General features: G+C 39.8%; 1 protein-coding gene across 7 annotated transcripts in view; it reads right to left on the bottom strand.

The window, feature by feature from the left end:
* Nucleotides 1-23,343, bottom strand: part of RFX3 (regulatory factor X3) — a 315,870-nt gene that overhangs the window by 112,978 nt on the left and 179,549 nt on the right. For all 7 annotated transcript variants that reach the window (XM_049895335.1, XM_049895334.1, XM_049895339.1 and 4 more), the window contains exon 4: nucleotides 4,654-4,912. In XM_049895335.1, the coding sequence (XP_049751292.1) occupies nucleotides 4,654-4,912 (259 nt within the window). The remainder of the gene's footprint in view (nucleotides 1-4,653; nucleotides 4,913-23,343) is intronic.

Here is a 23,343-nt window from a genome sequence, read left to right as displayed (position 1 = left end):
ATTGCGGCAGATGGGAGCTCAAAATTCTCTCCAAATAACTGAAAAAATTACAATATTCTACATTAACCAAAAGAAACTCCCCCCCCCCCCAAAAAAAACCATTGCCGTTGAGTCAATTCTGACTCGTAGCCACCCTACAGGACAGAGTAGAACTGCTCCATAGGGTTTCCTAGGCTGTATAATCTTTAAGGAGGCAAACTGCCACATCTTTCTCTCACAATCAAAAGAGGTAAAGGAAATATAAACAGTATTATTTCCAACACATTTCTCTTTAGCCCCCTGGTGGAATCTAATTTTAGTAAAAGCAACTTCACATATATAACTTCTAAATGTATAGACATACAGGTATAAATATTAACTGTCATAGCATAGTCTTAAAAATTATTAATGTAATCTTATTTAGCTATCAAGAAGAAAAAACCACAAATAACCGTCTAAATATAAGAACGCCAATGTGTTACATAAAGCTACTTAAAGCCAGATGCTAATTACTGCGGATAAACTACATTGTGATGAGCACAAAAATAACCAACAACATCCACAGATTTCTGATCCTCCAATGCAAATTGTGTCCAGCTTCCCAAAATCCCCGATTTCCATAAACTGAAAAAAAAAAATTTTTTTTCTATATGGTTATACAGAAAAATAACAAAGAAAAACAGAGTTTCAAATGCATTAAACAAACATGATGAAGATGTCGTTAGAAGGAAGAGCAAAGTTCAATAAGCTCAGAGCTATGACCGTAGCCAGTTCTGCTACCTTAATGCCCATGAGCCACTGAAATACTAACAAGTAGATTACTAGCATTAATGGCAGCTCTACTCTATCCTATAGGGTCGCTGTGAGTCAGGATTTTTTTTTTTTTTAGCATTAATTTAACGAAATGTGAAATATTTACTCAAGTTGCAATTGAGCTGAACTCACACCTGGTGAAGGTCCAATAAGAAATGTTAAAAAATCTTCCTGGAAATTGCTATTTAACACTATCGGCAGGAAATGCCTTTTAAATGTATGTGCGGTTGTGTGTAAATAAATACATATTTAAACACACATGGATTCTGCTGACCAAAGAACACAGTAAGTACAAAAAGAAATGGTATTTTGACCAAATCTGAATATCCGCAGTTTGTGCCATCATACGTTAATCACAAAAAAAATTGTTACCATTATAATCTTTTGAAAAATGCTAACATTGCTAAGTACCATAAAACTGAAAAATGTTATAAATACAAAAGCCAAAAATGAATATTAAAATCCCTTTAATAAAATAATGTTTTCATTTGATGATAGAGAACTAAAGTAAATCATATCCCCAAAGAAAAATTCTCTGTTAAATGATTAAGAGATCTTCCAAGTATAAGATAGTTTTATATCAAATATTGAAATATTCCAAGCACCAAATATTCTTTTATCCCTCATTAGCCTATCTTTAGAAATTGATTTGCACATTGTGATCAACTCTCCCGTGTGGCAGGAGATTATTCCTAATAAATTTAAATGGAAGTGTTTCTGTATAGATATAGGTCAGATGGAAGTGTCAAAGCAATTATTCAGAGAACCAAAGCAGGAAACCTTGTTATCTAGGAATTGAGTAAAGGTGTTTGGTTGGTTTTGTTCTCCAATACCCAAATTTACCTAGTTTCACATCAGCTGAAATAACTGACTATACATTCCATTTTCTTATCTCACTATGAGTTGGAATCCACTTGACAGCAATGGGTTTTAAAGGCTCTTGCGGGGCAGCCAACCGACTATTTCTGGGTAGAAATTTTGGCATGGGACAGGCCTTTCCTCTAGTCAGTTTCATGTGCCGTGTTACAAGTGACAGGTTGAAAACTAAAAAAAAATGCCACGAAAATTGAACTAATATGGCACCCTCTGGCTCACTATTGGGAAGGAAATAGCTTGAGTCTTGGCCATCAAGTTGTTGAAGACCTGCATTCACATACCTTCTTTGGTATGGCTCTATTGGCAAATGAAAAAGAGTGAAATCAAGCAAATTCCCTCTAATGATATGGCACCTACTTAAAACACTTTGGATTTCTCCAAGTCAAAACAACCAAAAATCTACCCATTTCTAACGTTTGGCAAGAGGCAGATAATGAAAAAAAAAAAAAAAAGGTTTCATGGCACTTTAATGTTATTACTCTACTGCAGTGACTGATGTGAAGTTGTAAGCTGAGAACCACAACCTCACTGGATTAAACAGATGAAGATCTTCTGCACAACTGAAAGCGTGATCCAAAACAAGTATAAATGGCAGCATCAAGTGCAAGGTGATACAACAAACACTAGCCGATATGTGTTTAGATAAGGATGCCACTATCAAACAGTGAGCTTTGATGAGGGTGCCTTTCATTTGTTTTAGACAAAATTTATCCTTTTAATTTTATATTCGTCTTGCCAAAAAGGAAATTTTCTTGTGAAGCGAAAACAAAACAAAGAGCTTCAGGAAGAATTTTCACTTTTAACAACAGAGCCTCAAATACAACGCATGCTTTTATGTCTAAGTTAATATGTATAATTGGCGTTACGGATTCTTTTTTTTTTTTTTTTTTCAGTTTTCCACTATGTCCAGTGGGATACTTAGTTATTTTGTTAATTTATCAATTAATATAATAAAAATCCCACACCAAATCTGAGTAATGGATAACTTAAGGAGGAATGCCATCTTGCACGTTCTATATAAAACCGAAGTGTATCCCTTATGGAAAGAAAACCAAACTAGAGCATTTACCCACCTAATGCTTGCACTTGTATTTTCATGACCTTGAATAAACAGTTTAGTTAACTCAGTGACAGAACTAGCAAGTTTTAGTAAATCCGAACCCAGTTGATGAGGATGTTTAATAGGTAGCCAGAAATCAGTGTGAAGCCAAGGAGGAGCAGCTGGTGAAGGCAAAGTAGGAGAGGGATTGGGGGTGTGTGTATGGACGACGTGAAGACAGCAAAGGACACATTCTCCCCATTTTTCAGTTTTCCTAGAGCCTTGGTAAGTGGCAAGTGCTTCCCTTTCTGGGTAGCCTTTAGCAGGAGAGCTTAGAAAGTACTGGCACCTCTCCTACTTCTTTTCCTTTTCTGGAAAACAGTTATTTTTATATCTAGAATATTTTGCAATTCCTTTGTAATACTGTCTTACATGATTTTAAAGTTGGAGAAAGTTAGGTGATCATTTAGAATAACTAAACACTGATTTTGTTGATGAAGGGGCTAAGGTCCAGAGAGACTATGATTTACTAGAGGCAATACCTTTTAATTTCTAATCCACATAAAATAAACTAGTGTAACTAAAGGGCTTAGAAATACTGCATTTAATGTTTTGAAAGCAAGAGACAAATACATGTAAGAAATGGTTCAATAAGACAAACAAACAAGTACAAAAGAGAACTCTCCACTTGTCCACTCAGAACAGATAGTCACCTGTTCTGATGGTAGTAACAAATAGGGAATGAAGAATAAAGGGCTTTAACACAGACAATGGAAAAGGCACTACTATGAACACAAAGTATATACAAAGTACTTACCAAGTACCTATTATATTTTGAAGTAAATCCACAAAACAGGGAATATGAAGTCTTTAATACAAATTACTTTCTCCTGAATTTATTTCTACTCTTTATTTTCTACTATTTTGCTACAAGAACAAGCTACGGTAAGAGGTAAGAACAAGATGCATCTGCATGATTCAAATCCCCATCCTAAAGAAACCTCTAGAAAATCAATTCCATGGCTACTTTAGCTAGGTGGTTCTAAAGGATTCTTTCCTCTGTATGCTTAGTTGAGGGGATAGGGGAAAGTTCAGGTTACAGAGGTTCATGATATAAAATTCTGAACAATTTTCTTTGACTTCTGATTCAGCATATTAAAATACCTTGTGTCAAAGGAAATATTTTAAAAAAATTTTAAAACTTGAAAACTCAAGCATGCAGGTGTGTTTCTGAGATTATTTGCTCAGAGCCAACACAAATGTGTTTCACCGGAATCACCGAAAGTGTGTCTCTGGTAAAGTGCAAAATGACTTTACATATGGCACAGGAGTAAACATTCTAAATGTTACTATTTATGTATTGATTTTAATGTGCATTAGAAAAATGACACACATGGTTCTCTATATTAAAAGTGAGTCAATTTTAAAAATACTAAATCATGGCACAGGTGGTGTGGGTATGGCAAAACTCAAATGTCTGAGGTTTGGGAAATACCATTCTAGATCAGGTAACTTCTCTGGGGATGAGCTGGCATCAACACTACTCTTCGAAGATGGGAACATTCTCCCAAACTCAGTTATGTTTTATTTTCTATATTACTTCCTGTTTTATTTCCCATTAAAACAACAACAACAAAAACAAATCAGTGTAAAGTTCTTTGAGTGGAAATTTCAAGCATTTTACAGGTGTCACTGAAGAAAGCCTATTAACATCAGCCGTTTAATGAGTAAGAATCGCCTGACTTCCCATTATCATTAAAGCTTCCTAGTTCATGTCACCGGGACAGGGCATACATAGCAGAACCATTCTGCATAGCACTGCATATGCTATAGTCTGCAGAATGCTGCAAGACTAACCCTGCTGAACACATTCTTGCCCGCCTGTGGTATGTACGATAGAGCCTACCAGGAAGCAAAATTAACCCAATAAGAACACAGACACTTACTGTCGCCGGGGAGGCCCGAGTTGTGTGCGTCACTGTGTGGCCAGAATTCTCCATGGAATTGCCGATCAGGTAGGTTCCTCCCGAGCTGCTGATGAGTTGCCCTCCGGCGACACCCATCTGAATGCCGCCAGTGCCCACCATGCTGTGGGACGAGACCACGGTGGTCACCTGTGCAGAGCTCCCTTGAGTATCAAAGTAATTCCCTCCAGTGTTCTGGCTGTACATCTGCGTTTCTGTGTAAGGATAAGTTGTTGTTCGGCTTTAGAAGGAAAGAAAAAGAAGAAGACATTGGCTGGCTTGTGTGTATCACCTAATTTTTTCCAGTGTGGATATATATTTAAAATAGATCCTTTAAGACTTTGGAACACGGAAAGTTTTGCATTTTGTACCAAACTTCACTCCCGGAAACAGTTGGGTTTACTTACCAAATTACAAGTGTCCTTTAATAAATACCTCGACTCTTCTACACTTTAGAGTGCTTGGCCTCGACTGATGCACCACCTCCAGTATATACAGAAACTTGGGTCTCTTTCCACCCCAAAAGTTTGCCAAGTGATGGTTTCAATTCCTTATAAAAACTCCTGCAAATCTCAGTCTTAGAAATGCCGGCATCTGGAATGACTGGGGCTGACTGTCAACTATTCACGCTACTTCGCATTCCTGGGTGACTTGAAATCTATTCTTGGCACCAGGAGTTAAGTTCTCAGCTACTAACAGAAAGGTTAGCAATTCGCACGCACCCAGGGGCACCTTGAAAGAAATGGCCAGAGATGTGCTTCTGAAAGGTCACGGCCATGTAAATCCTGTGGGGCAGTTCTACTCTGCCACACGTGGCATCGCTGTGAGTTGGAATCAACTCAACGACAGCTAGCTACTTGCTACCACAAGGATCTGCAGCAACTGGTTTTACTCACCTTGGCTCCTAATCTACTACCTTCTTCACAGTCACGCCTCCTGACGAGCTGGCTACACGATGGTTTCATGTCCTCACTTCCCAACAGTGCAGTCAGGCTTCTTCTGCCCTGAGCCTTTCACTGAAACTGCTTTTAATAAGGTCACTTGTGACCAAATCCAAATACCAAGCTAAAAGGCTCCCGTCTGTCCTTATCTTTTTTGACCTACGTGATGTATGACACCGTTGGCCACTCCATGTTGCCCTTCCCCTCCTCTTTCTGTTCTGCTTAAACTTATTTGATGGATTTGTTTTTCGTTTTCCATTGCAAATACCTGCATTTTAACTTTTTTTTTAAAAAAAAATAATTATAAGCTCATAGGAAGCTTCAAAAATAGTACAGAAAGGTACAACATACTTTTATATAAAAAATTTCAAACGATGCCAAGGGATATAGAGTAAAAAAATAAAATGCTCAGTTCTTTTGCCATTCTCTACAAGCCCACACCCTGGAGCTGGCCACTCCTGATGGTCTGGTGTGTAGGTTTTCAGAAACCTCCTGTGGTTGTATTAAGTCCCCTCTGGCTCAGCCTCTCTTGCCTCTTAAGTTCCATGGCTTTTTTTTTTTTTTACACTTTTCGTGTTTTTTTTACCACTACCTCAAGAACCTTTTAGAATCTCCATTATTCTGGCACCTTAAATACTGGTATTTTCTGAGGTTTCTATCTTTAACTCTTATTCTTTTCCTTATTTTTACTTAGATCACATATATTCATCATGTACTATGATCATAAATACATGCTCATTGTAAACACTCTTAGATAAGTTGAGTATCTCCAATCTTTATTTCCTGCTTATATTTGCAGCATTTTAAATCTTTGCTTCTAACAGTCAGCTGGTTATCTCTGTTAGGAAACCCTATGACATATGGGAAGCCCCATATGTAAAATTCGGCACACGACTGAAAAGAAATCCCTCATTCCTCTTTCTCCTTCTCCTCCATGCCCTGACTCAGAGGAGGCCAGCACCCCCACCCTCACCTCTGGAAATTATTGCCAACTTCTCTCTTTCTCTGACTGACATGAATTACTAAGTCCTGTTAATTTTACCTGCTAAATATTTCCCCAGTCCACTCCCTCCTTTCTACTCTCACACTAACTGCCTTGACTCATAATGTTTTCTTTTATAATTGCCTCCTAGTTGGTTTTCCTTTAATCGGGCTCCTCCCAATCTACCTTCAACGTTGCTCCCCAGGGGAATTTTTCTAAAATGCAAACAGGAAAATAAAACTTTTCTTGAAAACTTTGTCATGATTCTCCCTTGCCTTCAGAACCAAGTTAAAAATCTTTGTCCTGCTTTACAAGACCTTTCAGGGGCTGATGCCTGGAGAGCCTCCAGGCTTGGGGCTAGCCATGCCCTCAAATGCATCCTTTACTCCACCATGCTGGCCTGCCCGCTGGTCTCCCCAAAGCACCATGCTTACTAGTCTCCCTGCCTTACTGCATGTGGTTTGCTCTGCCTGGAAGGCCTTTACACGTTTCATCAACCCCCTTCCTTTGTCTGCTAATCATCCTTCAACTTATAGCTCAAGCACCATCTTAGAATTATTTTCTACATCCTTGTCTCCATAACCACTCCTTGTGAGGCTGTTTGGCTTTATTCTCTCTACTTTCCTAACACCGTGTGCATACCTGAAACACAGCACTCAATTCACATATTGTCAATTTTCTCAAGTCTTTGTACTCCTGTTGAACTATGCTTTGGTTCCATGTGTACCCTTGCTTGCTGCAAGTAGAGGACTTGAACTTACTGATGAAGAGCTGAGACTACCCCTTAACATCAAGAAAACAAAAATCCTCACAACTGAACCAATAAGCAACATGAGAGAAAAGTTTGAAGTTGTCAAGGATTTCATTTTACTGGGATCCACAATCAATCCACAATCAATGCCCATGGGGGCAGCAGTCAAGAAATGAAAAGACGTATTGCATCAGGCAAATATGCTGCAAAAAACCTTTTTAAAGTGATAAAAAGCAAAGATGTCACTTTAAGAAGGACTAAGGTGCACCTGACCCAAATCATCGTGTTTTTAATTGCCTTATATGGATGGGAAAGCTGGACAATGAATATAGAAGACCGAAGAATAATTGATGCCTCGGAATTATGGTGTTGTCAAAGAATATTGAGTACACAATGGACTGCCATAAGAACAAACAAATTTGTCTTAGGAAAAGTACAGCATATGCCCCTTTGAAACAAAGATGGTAACGCTTGGTCTCATTAACTTTGGACATGTTATCTGGAGGGAACAGTCCCTGGAGAAGGACATCACGCTTGGTAAAGTAGAGGGTCAGTGAAAAAGAGGAATATCCTCAATGATATGGACTGACACAGTGGCTGCAACAATGGGCTCAAGCAGAACAACAATTGTGAGGATGACACAGGATTGGGCAGTATTCCGTTGTTATACACACAGTTGCTATGAGTCAGAACCAACTCAACAGCACCTAACAACAACAGCTAATATTTACTGGCCATTCACTATGTGTCGTAGTTATTTAGTGCTGCTATAACAAAAATACCACAAGTGGATGGCTTTATATTCTATCATGGTTTAGACAGCTAGAAGTCTGAATTCAGGGAGCCAGCTCCAAGAGAAGGCTTTCTCTCCCTGTCAGCCCTGGAGGAAGGTCCTTGTCATTAATCTTCCCCCGGTCTAGAAGCTTCTCAGTGCAGGGACCCTGAGTCCAAAGGATGCACTCTGCTCCTGGCTCTGCTATCTTGGCAGTAGAAGGTCCCTCAACTCTCTGCTTGATTCTCTATTTTATATCTCAAAAGAGATTGGCTCAAAATACAGCCTAATTCCGTAGATGGGTGCTGCCTTATTAACATACCTGCCTCTAATCCTGCCTCATTAACATCATAGAGGTTAGGATTTATAACACACAGGAAAACCACATCAGATCATAACATCGCAGCCGATTACACAATACTGGGCATCATGGCCTAGCCAAGCTGACACACAATTTGGGGGTACACAATTCAATCCATAACACTATGCAACAGGCACTATTCTCAGTCTTTCCAGGTAGAAACTGGTTTAATCTTCATCAGAACTCTAAAAGGTAGGTATTGTTTTAATTCCTATTTCACAATAAGGTAAAAAATTAAGGTACAGATAGGTTAAGTAGCTTGTCAAAGCACACAGCTGGTAAATCATGGATTTCGAATCGGAACTTAGCCCATGCTCTCAAGCATTATGTTACATAAAAAGAACTTGACTTCTATAGGTCCTGTTTATGTATGTCAGTAATAAATGTGAATGACTACTGGGGAAGAGTCCTCACAGGTGGCATGGGGCCACATGAACTCTCTGTTACTCTTTGGGGTCTCCTTACAGCATAGCTGACTGTCTCCTATCAACATGCTACTCTCCTCTCTTACCCAGAACTAGATCTGCAGAAGCAGGACTTGAACTGGTAAAGAGGAGGAGACAGAGGAGGCAGGGTCATCTTGGGCGATACCTCCCAACACACACTTGGGTTTTACAGGTTCCATGACCACTAAGGCTGCTACCTCCACCATAAAAGCAGCATGCTAAGGGCTTTAAATAACCCAGTCTTTGGGGCATGGCCCCTTTATATAAATAGTTCTCAGAGAATGACTGCAAACATACCCATCACCCACCCAAAACCTACTGTTGTCGAGTTGGTTCTGACTCATAGTGACCCCACGGCGGGGGCGGGGGGTTCCAAGGCTGTAAATCTCCACAGAAGCAGACTGCCACATCTTTCTCCCACGGAGCCACTGGTGGTTTCAAACCACCGACCTTTTGGATAGTAGTCCAGTGTTGTATCCAGTGTGCCACCAGGGCTTCTTATATACATTGCAGGTACATAAAATATAGCCCTCAAGCCAATATGAAACTGGTAGCAAAAAGCTACCATATCCATCTAGTGCACATGATTCATGAGCTAGAAACTTATCAAAGAAGAGCAGAAGGAAGGATATTCTAAGTTCTGAAATTCCATGTGTTGCCTTGGCACCTTTGAGCCACACAGGGCCCTGCAGGCTTAGCCACAAGTTCCCCTGCTCTCATTGATATGCTCTCCACCCAGAGGGAAAGCTTCCCAGCCCAGCTAGTTCCCTTATTGGCCAGACCAGCTGCACCACACCCACTCCTCAATTTACAGGTTTCATTTCTCTTCCAGCCCATGAAATTATTCAAACAAGTCAAGTATATCCTTCTGGGGGAATCAAGGGTCACCCGTGCCCAGGCAGTGATTAGAACAGGGAGGAAGCTACCAGAGTATGCTTGATTCCAAAACCATCCCCATAACTCAACATGTCCCCTGGGGCTGTAGAGAAGGCTTAGTTACTACATAAATGCACACTGCAGTGAAGATTGACAATTTCTAGGGAAAAAACACACGCACAATTATACTAAGAAATTTAAGTGTCATGAGTTGTCTCGCTACTGCAAATAGACACTTGCAGTGATAAACAGAAGAGACTTTTAAACATTGGCTTGGGTAACAGGCAGACCATAATATCCTTAGCCACTGTTCTTTACAGGTGAGAAGGCGTATGTAAACCCATTTGAGAAGTCCTGTCTGGAGCCAGCAGCATATCCATGCACAGGGATCTCCCAGAAACCTTTTCCAAGTTTGTGAATCAAAATGCTCTAAGCTCCTGAGTAAATGCCAAAAAAATTATAAAAAGAAGCACCAACAGCAAAAACAAACAGCTCCTTATTAGGTACTAGAAATCAGGATTCTTTGATTCTGATAGATAAGCTTGTCTTTCATATTGCATAATGAACACATCCTTCATAAGAGTCACTGCTTGCATGCTGTTTCCCACAGAAATATCTAAAACATATGTTTTAGAAAATTACTCAATTTTTGGCATATCCGATTGAAAGCAGCTAACAGTTTCCGGACTGCACATTCCCGAAACAGCTCAATTCCCAAGCAATTCTGTGCACATTTAAAAGATGCCGCTGTGTTCATTTGGTCTCTTCTGTATTGATTTCCATTGTCTAAGTTGTGGAAAAAAATACATCATATTATTTCTATAGAAGGGAAATAGTTCCCTGCTTCTGCATTATGCATGTGGTGCGGAACGTAAACACATAGATACGCTCATACTTGCGCATAGAAGCTTCTTCACAGCAAACTCTATTATAAGGTTCTATATAAAGGTCAAGACTCGGATCCACTGAATTCAGGAAATTAGTACTGCCTGCATCCCAGCATGCCTCAGTATCTGCCCCAGCTAAGCATGACCCTGAATGTTCCCTGCTTACTTATTCACTGGGATGATTACATCCATTTACCTTAGTTATAACTAGTTTTCTGTTTTCTTTAGCTTCAGGTGTCTTATCCACAGTCCAGATATATAATGTCTCTAAATTGTATGTTTCCTGCTTTAAGCAGGTTTTGAGTATCCTCCACCAATAAGCTAGTCAACTGTAATATGAAACAATGGTATGAAAGTGGTAAGGAAATAAAATAGCCGGCAACTTTCACAGCATAAAATTTATTATGAAGATAGAATGAATCTTCAATGGTCATCATTATACTATCTTATATTAGGTCCCAGGTTTTATAGTTTTCAGGACACTCTGTAAACATTTCTTTTAACTAATAGCTGTTGTTGTTAGGTGTAGTTGAGTCGATTCCTACTCATAGCGACCTTATGTACAACAGAATGAAACACTGCCTGGTCCTGCGCCATCCTCATCATCATTGCTATGTCTGAGCCCATTGCTGCAGCCACTGTGTCAATCCATCTTATTGAGGGTCTTCCTCTTTTTCAATGACCTTCTACTTTACCAAGCATGATGTCCTTCCTTCTCCAGGGACTGGTCCCTCCTGATAATATGTCCAAAGTTCATGAGACTATCCTTGCTTCTAAGAGGCATTCTGGCTGTACTTCTTCTAAGACAGACTTGTTCATTTTTTTGGCAGTCCATGGTATATTCAATACTCTTTGCCAACACCGTAATTCAAAGACATCAATTCTTCTTTGGTCTTCCTTACTCATTGTCCAGCGTTTGCATGTGTTATGAGGTGACTGAAAACACCATGGCATGGGTCAGGCTTACCTTTGTCCTCAAAGTGACATCTTTGCTTCTGAACAATTTAAAGAGGTCTTTTGCAGCAGATTTGCTCAGTGCAATATGCTGTTTGATTTCCCTTGTTTCCAAAGATGTTTATTGTGGATCTAAGTAAAATGAAATCCTTGATGACATCAATCTTTTCTCTATTTACATCATGTTGTTTATTGGCCCAGTTGTAAGGATTTTTGTTTTCTTTATTTAGAGGTGTAATCCCTACTGAAGGCTGTGTTCTTTGATCTTCAGCAGTAAGTGCTTCAAGTCCTCCTCGTTTCCAGCAAGCAGGGTTGTGATATCTGCATAATACAGGCTGTCAATGAGTCTTCTCCAATCCTGATGCCTCATCCTCCTTCATATAGTCCAATTTCTCTCATTTTTTGCTCAGCATACAGATTGAATAAATATGGTAAAAAGAAACAACCTGAAGCACATCCTTCTTGATTTTAAACCATGCAGTGCCCTTTATTCTGTTCAAATGACTGCCTCTTGGTCTATGTACAGGTTCCTCATGAGCACAGTCAACTGTTCTGGAATTCCCAATCTTCGCAATGTTATCCACAGTTTGTTATGATCCATGCAGTCAAATGCTTTTGCACAGTCAACAGAACACAGGTAAACATCTTTCTGTGATTCTGTGCTTTCAGCCAAGAAATAATTACTAAACATCTACTCTGCACCTAGGATACAAGGAACAAAACAGACGTGATCTCTACCATTAAGGGTTAGGTATAAAAAATAAGAAAAGAAGTAAGAGAGTGATAAGTTTTCTTAAATGCTACAAAAGGGGAAAAAAAAAAAATACAACCTTAAGGCGGAAGAAATGGGAGGAGGCCACATTAGATGAATGGTCACGGAATGGTGCCCCCAAGGGAGAGAGATTAAGGTGGAAACGAAATGACAAGGAGTCAGCCCTGTGGAACACTGGGAGAGGAACGCATTAGGAAGAGAGTCCAGCATGTGCAAAAGCCTCTTCACAGGAGAGATGCTGATCTGTAGAAGGAAATGAGAAGTCTGGAGTGGCTGTTTCTAACACATGAGAAGGGTATCAGAAAAACATAAGGTTAAAGGAGTAGGTAAAAAATGAACATACAGGGTGATGGGAACAAATATTTTTAAAGTCCTGAGTCATGACCCAGTAGACAGCCATAAAACCGATTTTAATGGGTCACAACAGTGTTTGAAAAATAAAAAAAACAACAGGCAAGGCTCAACTGGACTAGATTGGGTTGGACAACCTCAGAGCATACTGCACCCAGTAAGGATAAGAATTATTTCTATCATATACAGAGCTGATACCTGGTATTTATATTTACATATTTACCTGAGTATAAAATGTATGTCTCGCTTTCAGATTGTGAGTGGTAGTCAAAAAAGCTTGGAAGCCACTATTATGGGCTAAACCAAGACCAAACCCATTGCTGTCGAGTCGATTCCAACTCATAGTGACCCTATGTACAACTGAACAAAATACTGCCCAGTCCTGTGCCATCCTCACGATCTATGGTTGAGCCCGTTGTTGCAGCCACTGTGTCAATCTATCTCTTTGAGAGTCTTCTTCTTTTTCTCTGACCCTCTACTTTACCAAGCATGATGTCCTTCTCTATGGACTGCATTAAAGGCTACTCTTCATTTAATTCATTCAACAAATATAGACTGAGTACCTACCATATGCTACTGTTTTGGATGTGAGAAATAGAAAGGGGGGAAAACAAGCAAGGTTCCTGTCCACATGAAGCTTACATACTAGTAGGGGGAGAATACAAATGACAAGTAAGTGAAAACAGACAGACAAGAAAATGATAGATAGCCTAAGTTCTGTGCATGAAATGTGGCCAATGTCAGAAAATAGTATGAAAACCCTATTTTAGGTGGTCAGGAAAGGCATCTCCAAAGAGGCAACATTGAACTTGAGACCTGAAGAATGACAAGTAAACAAATGTGAAGATACATGGGGAAAGCCAACAGATACAAAGTGCAACCATCCCAATAGAAACAGTTGGAGTGCAGATATAAGTAAACACAGAAATTGGATTCTGGAGCTCAGGCCATAGAAAAAATATTGGCCAGATAATAAGACTGAGGAGGTACCAATAAGGTAGGAAGAAAACAGGAAAATACAGAGACAGTGAAACCAAAAGAAGCTAGTGATGTGAGTACAGAGGGGTTAGCTGATTGACTGCTAGAAGGTACATAAATTTAATCTAGAAGAACGTCTATTATTAGATTAAGCAAGTGGAGGTCATCAATGATAACAATGAAAAGAACAACTTCACTGTAACGTGAGAAAGGAAGCCATTCTGAATATATGGTCAATCCCGACAGGCTTCAGTGAGAAGAGGAACATAAAAAGAAGACCCCTGTTACAGATGACTCTAGTCCAGGCAAGCAGGTATTATGTCCCAGACTCAAAAATCGGGCAGGTAGCTGAACTGACGCAGTTTGGGGCCTTAGAGCAACGCTGGGAGGCAAGTCTATTGGTCTGATGGCTTCTGAGGGTGAGACTAAGATTTATTTCTGCCATTCTCTCTAGAACCTTCTGGTCAGTAAGAAGTTCACCCTTTTTGAACTAGACCTAGACTTTATATAGCTGGGGGATTAAACTCAGACCCTAAAAGACTTCAGTCTTTTTTTTTTTTTAAGCACAATAGTGTGATTCCCAGCCTTTTAAAAACCCCCAATAAAGACTTACCATGCTAGCTTCTAAATATTCATTTCAGCAGAGAAGATATTATCAGGCTTTACTTTTGTGGTTATTTTATAAACAGTAACCATACTAAAGGTAAATATACTTTTTCAGACAATACAAATTCCCCATGTTCTTCCCCCATCATTACCGCCCTTCCAATCCTGAACGTTGTGCTTCAGGAGAGATCTTGAAATGTTCTTTTTGACCATGAATGCAATGCTATTCCTCTTCGATTTGTTATTCCTGTTATAATAGACCATATGATTGTCCAATGCAAATGGCCAATACTGGCCCATTTCAGCCCACTAATGCCTAGGATATTGATGTTTATGCGTTCCATTTCATTTTCGACGGTTTCCAATTTTCTGAGATTCATACTTCGTGCATTCCACGTTAATGGATGTTTGCACCTATTTCTTCTCATTTTGAGTCATGCCACATCAGCAAATGAAGGTCCCGAAAGCTTGACTCCATCCATGTCATTAAGGTCGACTCTACCTTGAAGAGGCAGCTCTTCCCCAGTTGTCTTTTGAGTGCCTTCCTACCTTAGGGACTCATCTTCCAGCACTATATCAGACAATGTTCCGCTGCTATTCATAAGGTTTTCACTGGCTAATCCTTTTCGGAAGTAAACTGCTGGGTCCTTCTTCCTATTCTGACTTAACCTGAAAGCTCAGCTGAAACTTGTCCACTATGGGTGACCCTGCTGGCATCTGAATACCAGTGGCATGATTTCCAGCATCACAGCAAGACTCAAGTCCCCACGGTATGACAAACTGACTATCCTGAAATACAACTCTGTCAGTGATAGGATAATATCCATACACCTACAAGGAAGACCAGTCAATACAATTATTATTCAAATTTACGTACTTACCACAAGGCGAAAGATGAAGAAATTGAAGATTTTTATCAACTTCTGCAGCCTGAAATTGATTGAACATGCAATCAGGATGCATTGACAATTACTGGTGATTGGAACATGAAAGCTGGAAGCAATGAAGTAGGATTGGTTGGAAAATACAGCCTTGGTGATGAAAACGATGCCATAGAGTCCATGATAGAATTTTTACAAGACCAACAACTTCTTCATTGCAAATACCTTTTTTCACCAACATAGATGGTGACTATATACATGGACCTCACCAGATAGAATACACAGGAATCAAATCTACTACATCTGTGGAAAGAGATGATGGAAAAGCTCAATATCATCTGTCAGAACAAGGCCAGGGGCCAACTGTGGAAAAGACCACCAATTGCTCATATGCAAGTCCAAGTTGAAACCGAAGAAAATTAAAACAAGTCCATGAGAGCCAAAGTATGACCTTGAGTATATCCCACCTTAATTTAGAGACCATCTCGAGAATAGATTGGATGTGTTGAACACTAATGACCGAAGATCAGAACAGTTATGGAATGACATCAAGGACATCACACATGAAGAAAGCAAGAGGTCATTAAAAAGACAGGAAAGAAAGAAAAGACCAAAATGGATGTCAAAAGAGACCCTGAAACTTCCTCTTAAACGTCCAGTAGCTAAAGCAAAAGGAAGAAATGATGAAGTAAAAGAACTGAACCGAAGATTTCAAAGGGCACCTCCAGAAGACAAAGTATTATAATGACATGACATGTGCAAAGAGCTGGAGATAGAAAACCAAAAGGGAAGAACACATCCAAAATTTCTCAAGCTGGAAGAAGTGCAGAAAAATTCAAGCCTCAAGTTACAATAGTGAAGGATTCTATAGGGAAAATATTAAACAACTCAGGAAGCATGAAAAGAAGCTGGAAGGAATACACAGAGTCATTTGTATGAAAAAGAACTGGTTGACATTCAACCATTTGGTAGCATATGATCAGGAACCGGTGGTACTAAAGGAAGTCCAAGCTGCACTGAAAGCACTGGCAAAAAACAAGGCTCCAGGAATTGACAGGATATCAGTGGAGATGCTTCCACAAATGGATGCAGCACTGGAAGTGCTCACCGGTCTATGCCAAGACATTTGGAAGACAGCTATCTGGCCAACTGACTGGAAGAGATCCATATTTATGCCTATTCCCAAGAAAGGTGATCCAACTGAATGCAGAAATTATCGAACAATATCATTGATATCACACACAAATTAAATTTTGCTGAGGATCATTCAAAAGCAGCTGCAGCAGTGTATCAACGGGGACTGCCAGAAATTCAAACCTGATTCAGAAGAGGTTGCGGAACCAGGGATATCATCGCTGCTGTCAGATGGAGCTTGGCTGAAAGCAGAGAATATCAGAAAGATGTTTACCTGTGTTTCACTGACTATGCAAAGGCATTCGACTGTGTAGATCATAACAAACCGTGGATAACATTGCAAAGAATGGGAATTCCAGAAGACTTAATTGTGCTCACGGGGAACCTGTACACAGATGAAGAGGCAGTCCTTCAAACAGAACAAGGGGATACTGCGTGGTTTGAAGTCTCGAAAGGTGTGCATCAGGGTTGTTCCACCATACCTATTCAATCTGAATGCTGAGCAAATAATCCAAGAAGCTAGACTCTATGAAGAAGAATGGAGCATCAAGTTTGGAGGAAGATGCATTTACAACGTGCGTCATGCAGGTGACAGAATCTTGCTTGCTGAAAGTGAAGAGGACTTCAAGCACTTACTGATGAAGATCAAAGGGCACAGCCTTCAGTATGGATTACACCTCAACATAAAGAAAACCAAAATCCTCACAACAGGACCAATAAGCAACATCATGATTAATGGAGAAAAGATTGAAGTTGTAAAGAATTTCATTTTACTTGGATCCACAATAAACATCTTTGGAAGCAGCAGTCAAGAAATCAAACAATGTACTGCATTGGGCAAATCTGCTGTAAAGGACCTCTTTAAAGTGTTAAAAAGCAAAGATGTCACTTTAAGGACTAAGGTGTACTTGACCCAACCCAGGGTGTTTTCAATTGCCTCATATGCATGCAAAAACTGGATAAGGAATAAGGAAGGCTGAAGAAGAATTGATGCCTTTTAGTTGTGGTACTGGCTAAGAATACTGAATATACCATGGACTGCCAAAAGAACAAATCTGTTTTGGAAGAACTACAACCAGAAAGCTCCTTAGAAGCAAGGATGGCGAGACTATGCCTCACATATTTTGAAAATGTTACCAGGAGGGATCAGTCCCTGGAGAAGTACATCATACTTGGTAGAGTAGAGGGTCAGGAAAAAAGAGGAAGACCCTTAAAGAGATGGACTGACAAAGCGGCGCAACGATGGGCTCAAGCATAAGAACAATTGTAAGGATGGCACAGCACCAGGCAGTGTTTCATTTTGTTGTAAGTATGGTCGCTATGAGTCGGAACCACTGGACAGGACCTAACAACAACAACAACAACAACGCACTGACCGTGACTTAATAATTAAGTAATGCCTTTAACTATAAATTCCCATTTTATAGATTAGGAAGCCCAGGGGCAAGGAAGTTATTTGTCTGAAGTTATGCAAATAGTCAACGAAAGAAATGATACTTAAACATAGGTCTCTGAAGTTCATTTAAAAAAAATTAATAACACAATTTGGTTCTAAACCTAAAAAACTTTATGTGGATTTCTTCCATTTCCTCCCATTATAAAAAGTGCAATTGAGGGGAAGGGGAGAAAACAAAATTGTCTGTGCTCTTTCAAGGATTATCAGGTAGAACTATCCTAGATGTCAATCTACTGGATATGAAAATATTACAGAGCAAATTACCCTTAATGTGGCATCATTTAATTCTACTAATGGACAAAATGGGTTAAAATAAAAAGGTATATAGTCAGGGCAGTCAAATAACGATTCTGTTGAAAGCTATTTAACTGTAAGAGCCAAAGCTGGAAAATTACTCAGTATGGACTTTTCTATACACTTTATGAATATCCAAAGAACACTGTACATTTACAAAATCAACGTAACTATAAAGTATAAGATGGACTAAAAAACATGAAAAGGGATTCCTCTGAATAACAAAAGACTCTTAACCTTTAAGTCATCAGCCAAAAAAAAAAAAAAAAAAATTAAACCACAAGTTTAACCATTATCTAAAATGATAATAGCATTATGTATAAAATTTATTAAAAAAAATTTTTTTGTAACTAGCCAATCCTTCCCCCCAGATTCCCCAAACAACTCCAAATCCCAAGACCATTACCTATGATCACTGGAAAGAACTATGTGTTGAGGGTCAGTAGATGTGAACTCCAGAAACTAAGTGGGTGAGCCAGTTATTGTACCTCTGGACCTCAGTTTACTCTTCTGACAAGTGAAGGGAGTAGAATAAATAGTCTCCATGGGATTCCTAACTCTGATACTCTGAGAAGCCGTATTTGAAAGTCTTCCTTTTCTGGAGAGATTGTTTTCTGTGATTAAAAAAATGAGCCCTTATCTAATTATAGAGAGACCTCCGTGCTCTTTTCTACAAAAGGGTAGTTCTCTGTCCAAGAGGACTTCCAGTGTAACCAGCCATACACACACTTGCTGAAATCCAAATGGCAAGTGAATTCCCAAACCAGATTCTATAGCAATTTGAGTGTGTCGACCAGTAAAAGCATAAAAGAAAGCATCCTTTCCATCTCCATTACAGAAATCTCATACAACCATTTCATCTAAGCAGAAAGCACCTGAGACATAATACAGCAAAACCCACTGCCGTCGAGTCGATTCCGACTCCTAGCGACCCTATAGCTATGAGACATACTAGTGAAGTCTAATTCCACCTGCAAATACTGAAAATTACTACTTCACTTAAAGAGGAAAAGCATAAAGAGCACTGCTTTTAAGGTTCTTATTAACCATTTTAAAAACGTATAGAAAAAAATAATTGGATGGCTTCAGAAAATGTGTATGGTTTCTCAAGAGATGACTATTTAAAAAAATGCGAGTCCTGTCCACATGCTGATGGATTTGGAATAAATCCACTCAATGACAACACACTGATGTACCATCCATCAAAGTGCACCATGGGATGTTATTAGACAATGTTCAGATAGAAGGGTTCTGTGGCTCCGTTTTGAAAATACTGGGTTTCTTAACTACCAGACTTCTCAGAGCCTTTAAAAGGCCAATGGAACCTGAGGGCGCATGAATCCAGTATGTTTAGACACAGAACGCTTACAAAACGAATGCTGTGTGAAACACACTTCGGGAAATACTTTATTGGAGTTAATGAGAAATTTACAATCTACTCAAAAGGACAGATTATGAGAAGGTTTCCTGCTGCTCAACTGTATTACAACAGAGCCCCGTGCAATGCTCACTTCTGCATTTTAAAACACTGACTACCCCTAAGCAGTGAACAAGACTAAAGAGTGGCTGATGGAGGAAAATCCTGGTAAATAAAAAAAATATTTCTTTATTTGGCCATAATGTGGTACGTTGTCTTTACTTTCATTTTGACTAGTGTAATGGAGGAGACGATGACAGAGGTACGAGTCAAGAAAAAAGAACGGGAAAGGAAAAAATATCATTTAAGTTTTCCCATTTTTTAGCTATACAAAGACCTTGCGATTGGAATGGACTCTCTCTGTACGGTATGCAGTGTCTCCGGGCTTGTTCAACCACAGCGCCCAAAAGGATTATAGATCATAAATCTGAAGAAGCTACAGAAATGGGCAAGACCAGGACCTAGCCTTTGCCAAATTCTCTTCAGGAAAAGCGCTGCACTGAAATATTAGACAAATGGCGTAGGCTGGGTTCCTACAGAAGCAATGGTAGAATAAAGCAGCAGCAGAGCTGAAGTAAGTTACCTTCTCCCTCGAGGGAACAGCTATTTTACTCCATTGCCCAGCCCTGTCAAGAAGTCTCGATCGTTCGGTTGAAATACACGCTTGCTCACTCACTCACTCACTCACTCACACTTTTAAGCCTGTTAGGATGATAGTAATTGCCCATACTCACAGCAAGAACCAGCTAAACGCTTTGGTATCATCCAATTACAGTGATTACACACAGTCATAAATGATGACACGTCTCTGTGAGAGCCATCATCACCTCGAGTGAGACCCCGTGCCATTATGGCCACATGGCATGGGGATGCTGGTGACAAGCGTATCACTGAATCAGCCCTTCCTAGGCATGCCCAGGCTGTAGGGACAGGTACTGGGTGCTTCAAAGTTCAAGATAAAAGTTCAGAGTCCCTGTCTTCTGGGAGAATCATTAGCAAAATGCATTTATTATCACACGGCGGTGGGACTTGGTGATCCAAGTCAGGGTTCCAACGCTAGGGGCTATTAGTTCAGCGTGGTGGAATGGTGGAAGAGTATGCAATACTTTTCCTTCACACACACAGAAGTATGACACATACGAAGAGGGAGAATAAAGGCCCTAAAATGAGCAGTCGATACAAAAATTGTTCATAGTCAAATGTGACCACTACAGAATTCCAGAAAGAGTGGAACAGGCTGAGCTGAAAAAAAAAAAGTCGTATTTGAGAAATATATGCCCTGAAAGCTGTGTGAGCTGCCTTGTTTTTCTGGGTCTCTCAAGTTTTCCACTTTTGACAAGGTATGGCCTTAACACTTTTCTATCATTTATTTTAGTGGAAAGTATTTGAGTTTTTCTTCTCTGACAGGTCTCTGCCTTATACAGGCTCTGGCTTTTGCAGGTTTTGCTGTATACATATTAGTAGCCCTCTAGCTACTGAAATTTTGAGTGTAATTCATGGCAGTACAATGACTTTTCTTTAGTAATACAAAGATGATGGTATGGAACCTTTAATCACAAATTACAATTGAGGGTAATCAAAGTGTTCTAAAAATGCCTCTTCTCTCCCTTGACCAAGGGTGTACTTTCCTGAAATGGACGGCTAGAGCTGGGAAGACAATCTGGGCCCACAGACCAGATCGAAGCTAATTGGACTTTGTGTCAAATGAACTCCTGACCTAGACCTCATTAGTCAAGATCTAACCAACTGAGACAACAGGCCACAGAAAATACATGCTGGCACTGGAGATTTACTTTGAATCCTTTCTGCACTTAAATGAGCCTATAATATAAAAGGGCCAACTTTAGAGATGCTGTTTCTCGAAGATTTTTTGAATGAATGGAATTTATTCGACTCATATTTACCTAGTATGTGGAAGACCTTAAGCTTAGTGATAGAGTAATTCAAAAATGTCCAAGACAATATATAGACATCAGAATCACAGGCAGGAGAGAAAACTGTAAACAAATAACTATAGTACATAATATCACAGCAATAGCTAATGTTTACAGAGTGCTTAGTATCTCTCAGATACTCTGCAAAGTACTCTTGATCAGCTAATTATCCCCGTATCACAGATGTGCAAAGGGAGGCAGTGAGGTAACTTGCACAAAGTCACACTCCACTAAGTAGTCAGTATAGCCTAATCTCTCCACTCCACCTCAGACCACTACAAAACGATAAATGATTGTGATAGATATTGTAGGGTTAACTCTCCCAACAACCATTCCAGCTGTTCTTTTCCCTTGTTGTCTTCCACCATATAGTCATGAAACCTATAAACTCACATTCCCAGATTCCCCTGTAGCTAGCCATTACTGTGCCCTACAATCCTTGCCAATGGGAGGAAAGCAAAACCCAGCTAGGAATTCCTGGGAAAGTCTGCTTCCTTATACATGTCATTGTTTTGTCAGGTGCCTTCAAGTCGGTTCCAACTCGTAGTGACCCTATATAACAACTGGTGCTTAACCACTGCACCACCAGGGCTCCTTTCCTCTTACTCCTTCTGCCACCTTTGCCCTTCTCAATGCCTGGAATGCAGATAAGATGGCTGGAACTGAAGCATACATCTATGAGCATGCTAGCAAAGTATGACCCTATATCCTTGCGTTCCTAAAGCAATGTCAGACACAGACTAAGAGGAAGCACGGTTCTGTAGAGTTCTAGAAGCACGTTCCTTTTGTCTGATGGTGGCTTAGCAATGAGCTGGCTTGGCAGGTCAGAAATCAGCTCAGTGGAGGAACAGACTAATAGCAGAAGCTGAGCTCCAGAGGCAACCCCCTTTCTAGGAAGGCCATTTTTCCATATCACATAGCCAGCGAGACATTTCCTGCCCCAGCTCCCTAGAAATATACAGCACTTCATGGGGACACAGTCCTTCTACTACAGTGGTTTCCATGGTGCATCCAGTCCAGCTATGCCCCCTCAGCTATATGTCAGCCTGTAAGATCTTCTCACTAAGGCGTATCTTAGATTTGCACTATACAGAGCTAAAGATTTGCCCAATATGCTACCTCTAGAGTTCTTACTACTGACAAAAATAAAAGCCCTAATTTGCTTAAACCTCTATTTGTCACATTTTCTGGGATTATCAGCTGATAGAATTCTGTAATAAAAGTAAGAGAAATGCTGTGGAAGTAGACAGCAGAATGGTAACTCTGCTCTCCAATGGGGGTCTGGTATGGCTTTACCTAGGATGTTTTTGAACTAAGAGATCAAACTAGATGGGAGATGGTAGACACTTGAACAAAGGCAGGTTTTACAGTGACTTCACTCTGGGGTACCAGATGCAAGGATGAAATGACAACTGACAACTGGGTGACATGCAGTAGTGTCTAGAAACCCAGTGATTTTCCATGTAGCACAAAGGTTCACTGGCAGGAATCTCTTTTATTTGACATAAATGTCAACAGTAGTCTGTATGATGAAGATTCCAAAAGCAGGCTATAAGAGGCCCAGTTCCTACCCACAAGCAGTTTAAAAATATTCACAGTGTGTCTAAAATATGTAAAGAGTTATACATTCACTTGAGTAACAGAAACTTACTGAGCCATTACTATGTGCCAGTCACCTCGGTACATGGAAGACAACAACCAAATAACAACAGTCCCCGTCCAGGGAGAGCTCTTCCTAGTAGGGGAAACAAAAACAAGCATTCATAGTACAAAAATAGAAGTAAAAGTGTGATGGTTAAGATTGTGTATTGACTTGGCTGGACCATGATTCTCAACGGTTTGGCAGTTATGATATAGTTTCGCAGTTGTATGATGCTTT

Source organism: Elephas maximus, chromosome 9 (assembly GCF_024166365.1).
Source record: "Elephas maximus indicus isolate mEleMax1 chromosome 9, mEleMax1 primary haplotype, whole genome shotgun sequence".
NCBI lineage: Eukaryota > Metazoa > Chordata > Mammalia > Proboscidea > Elephantidae > Elephas > Elephas maximus.
This window is presented reverse-complemented; position numbering and strand designations above follow the sequence as displayed.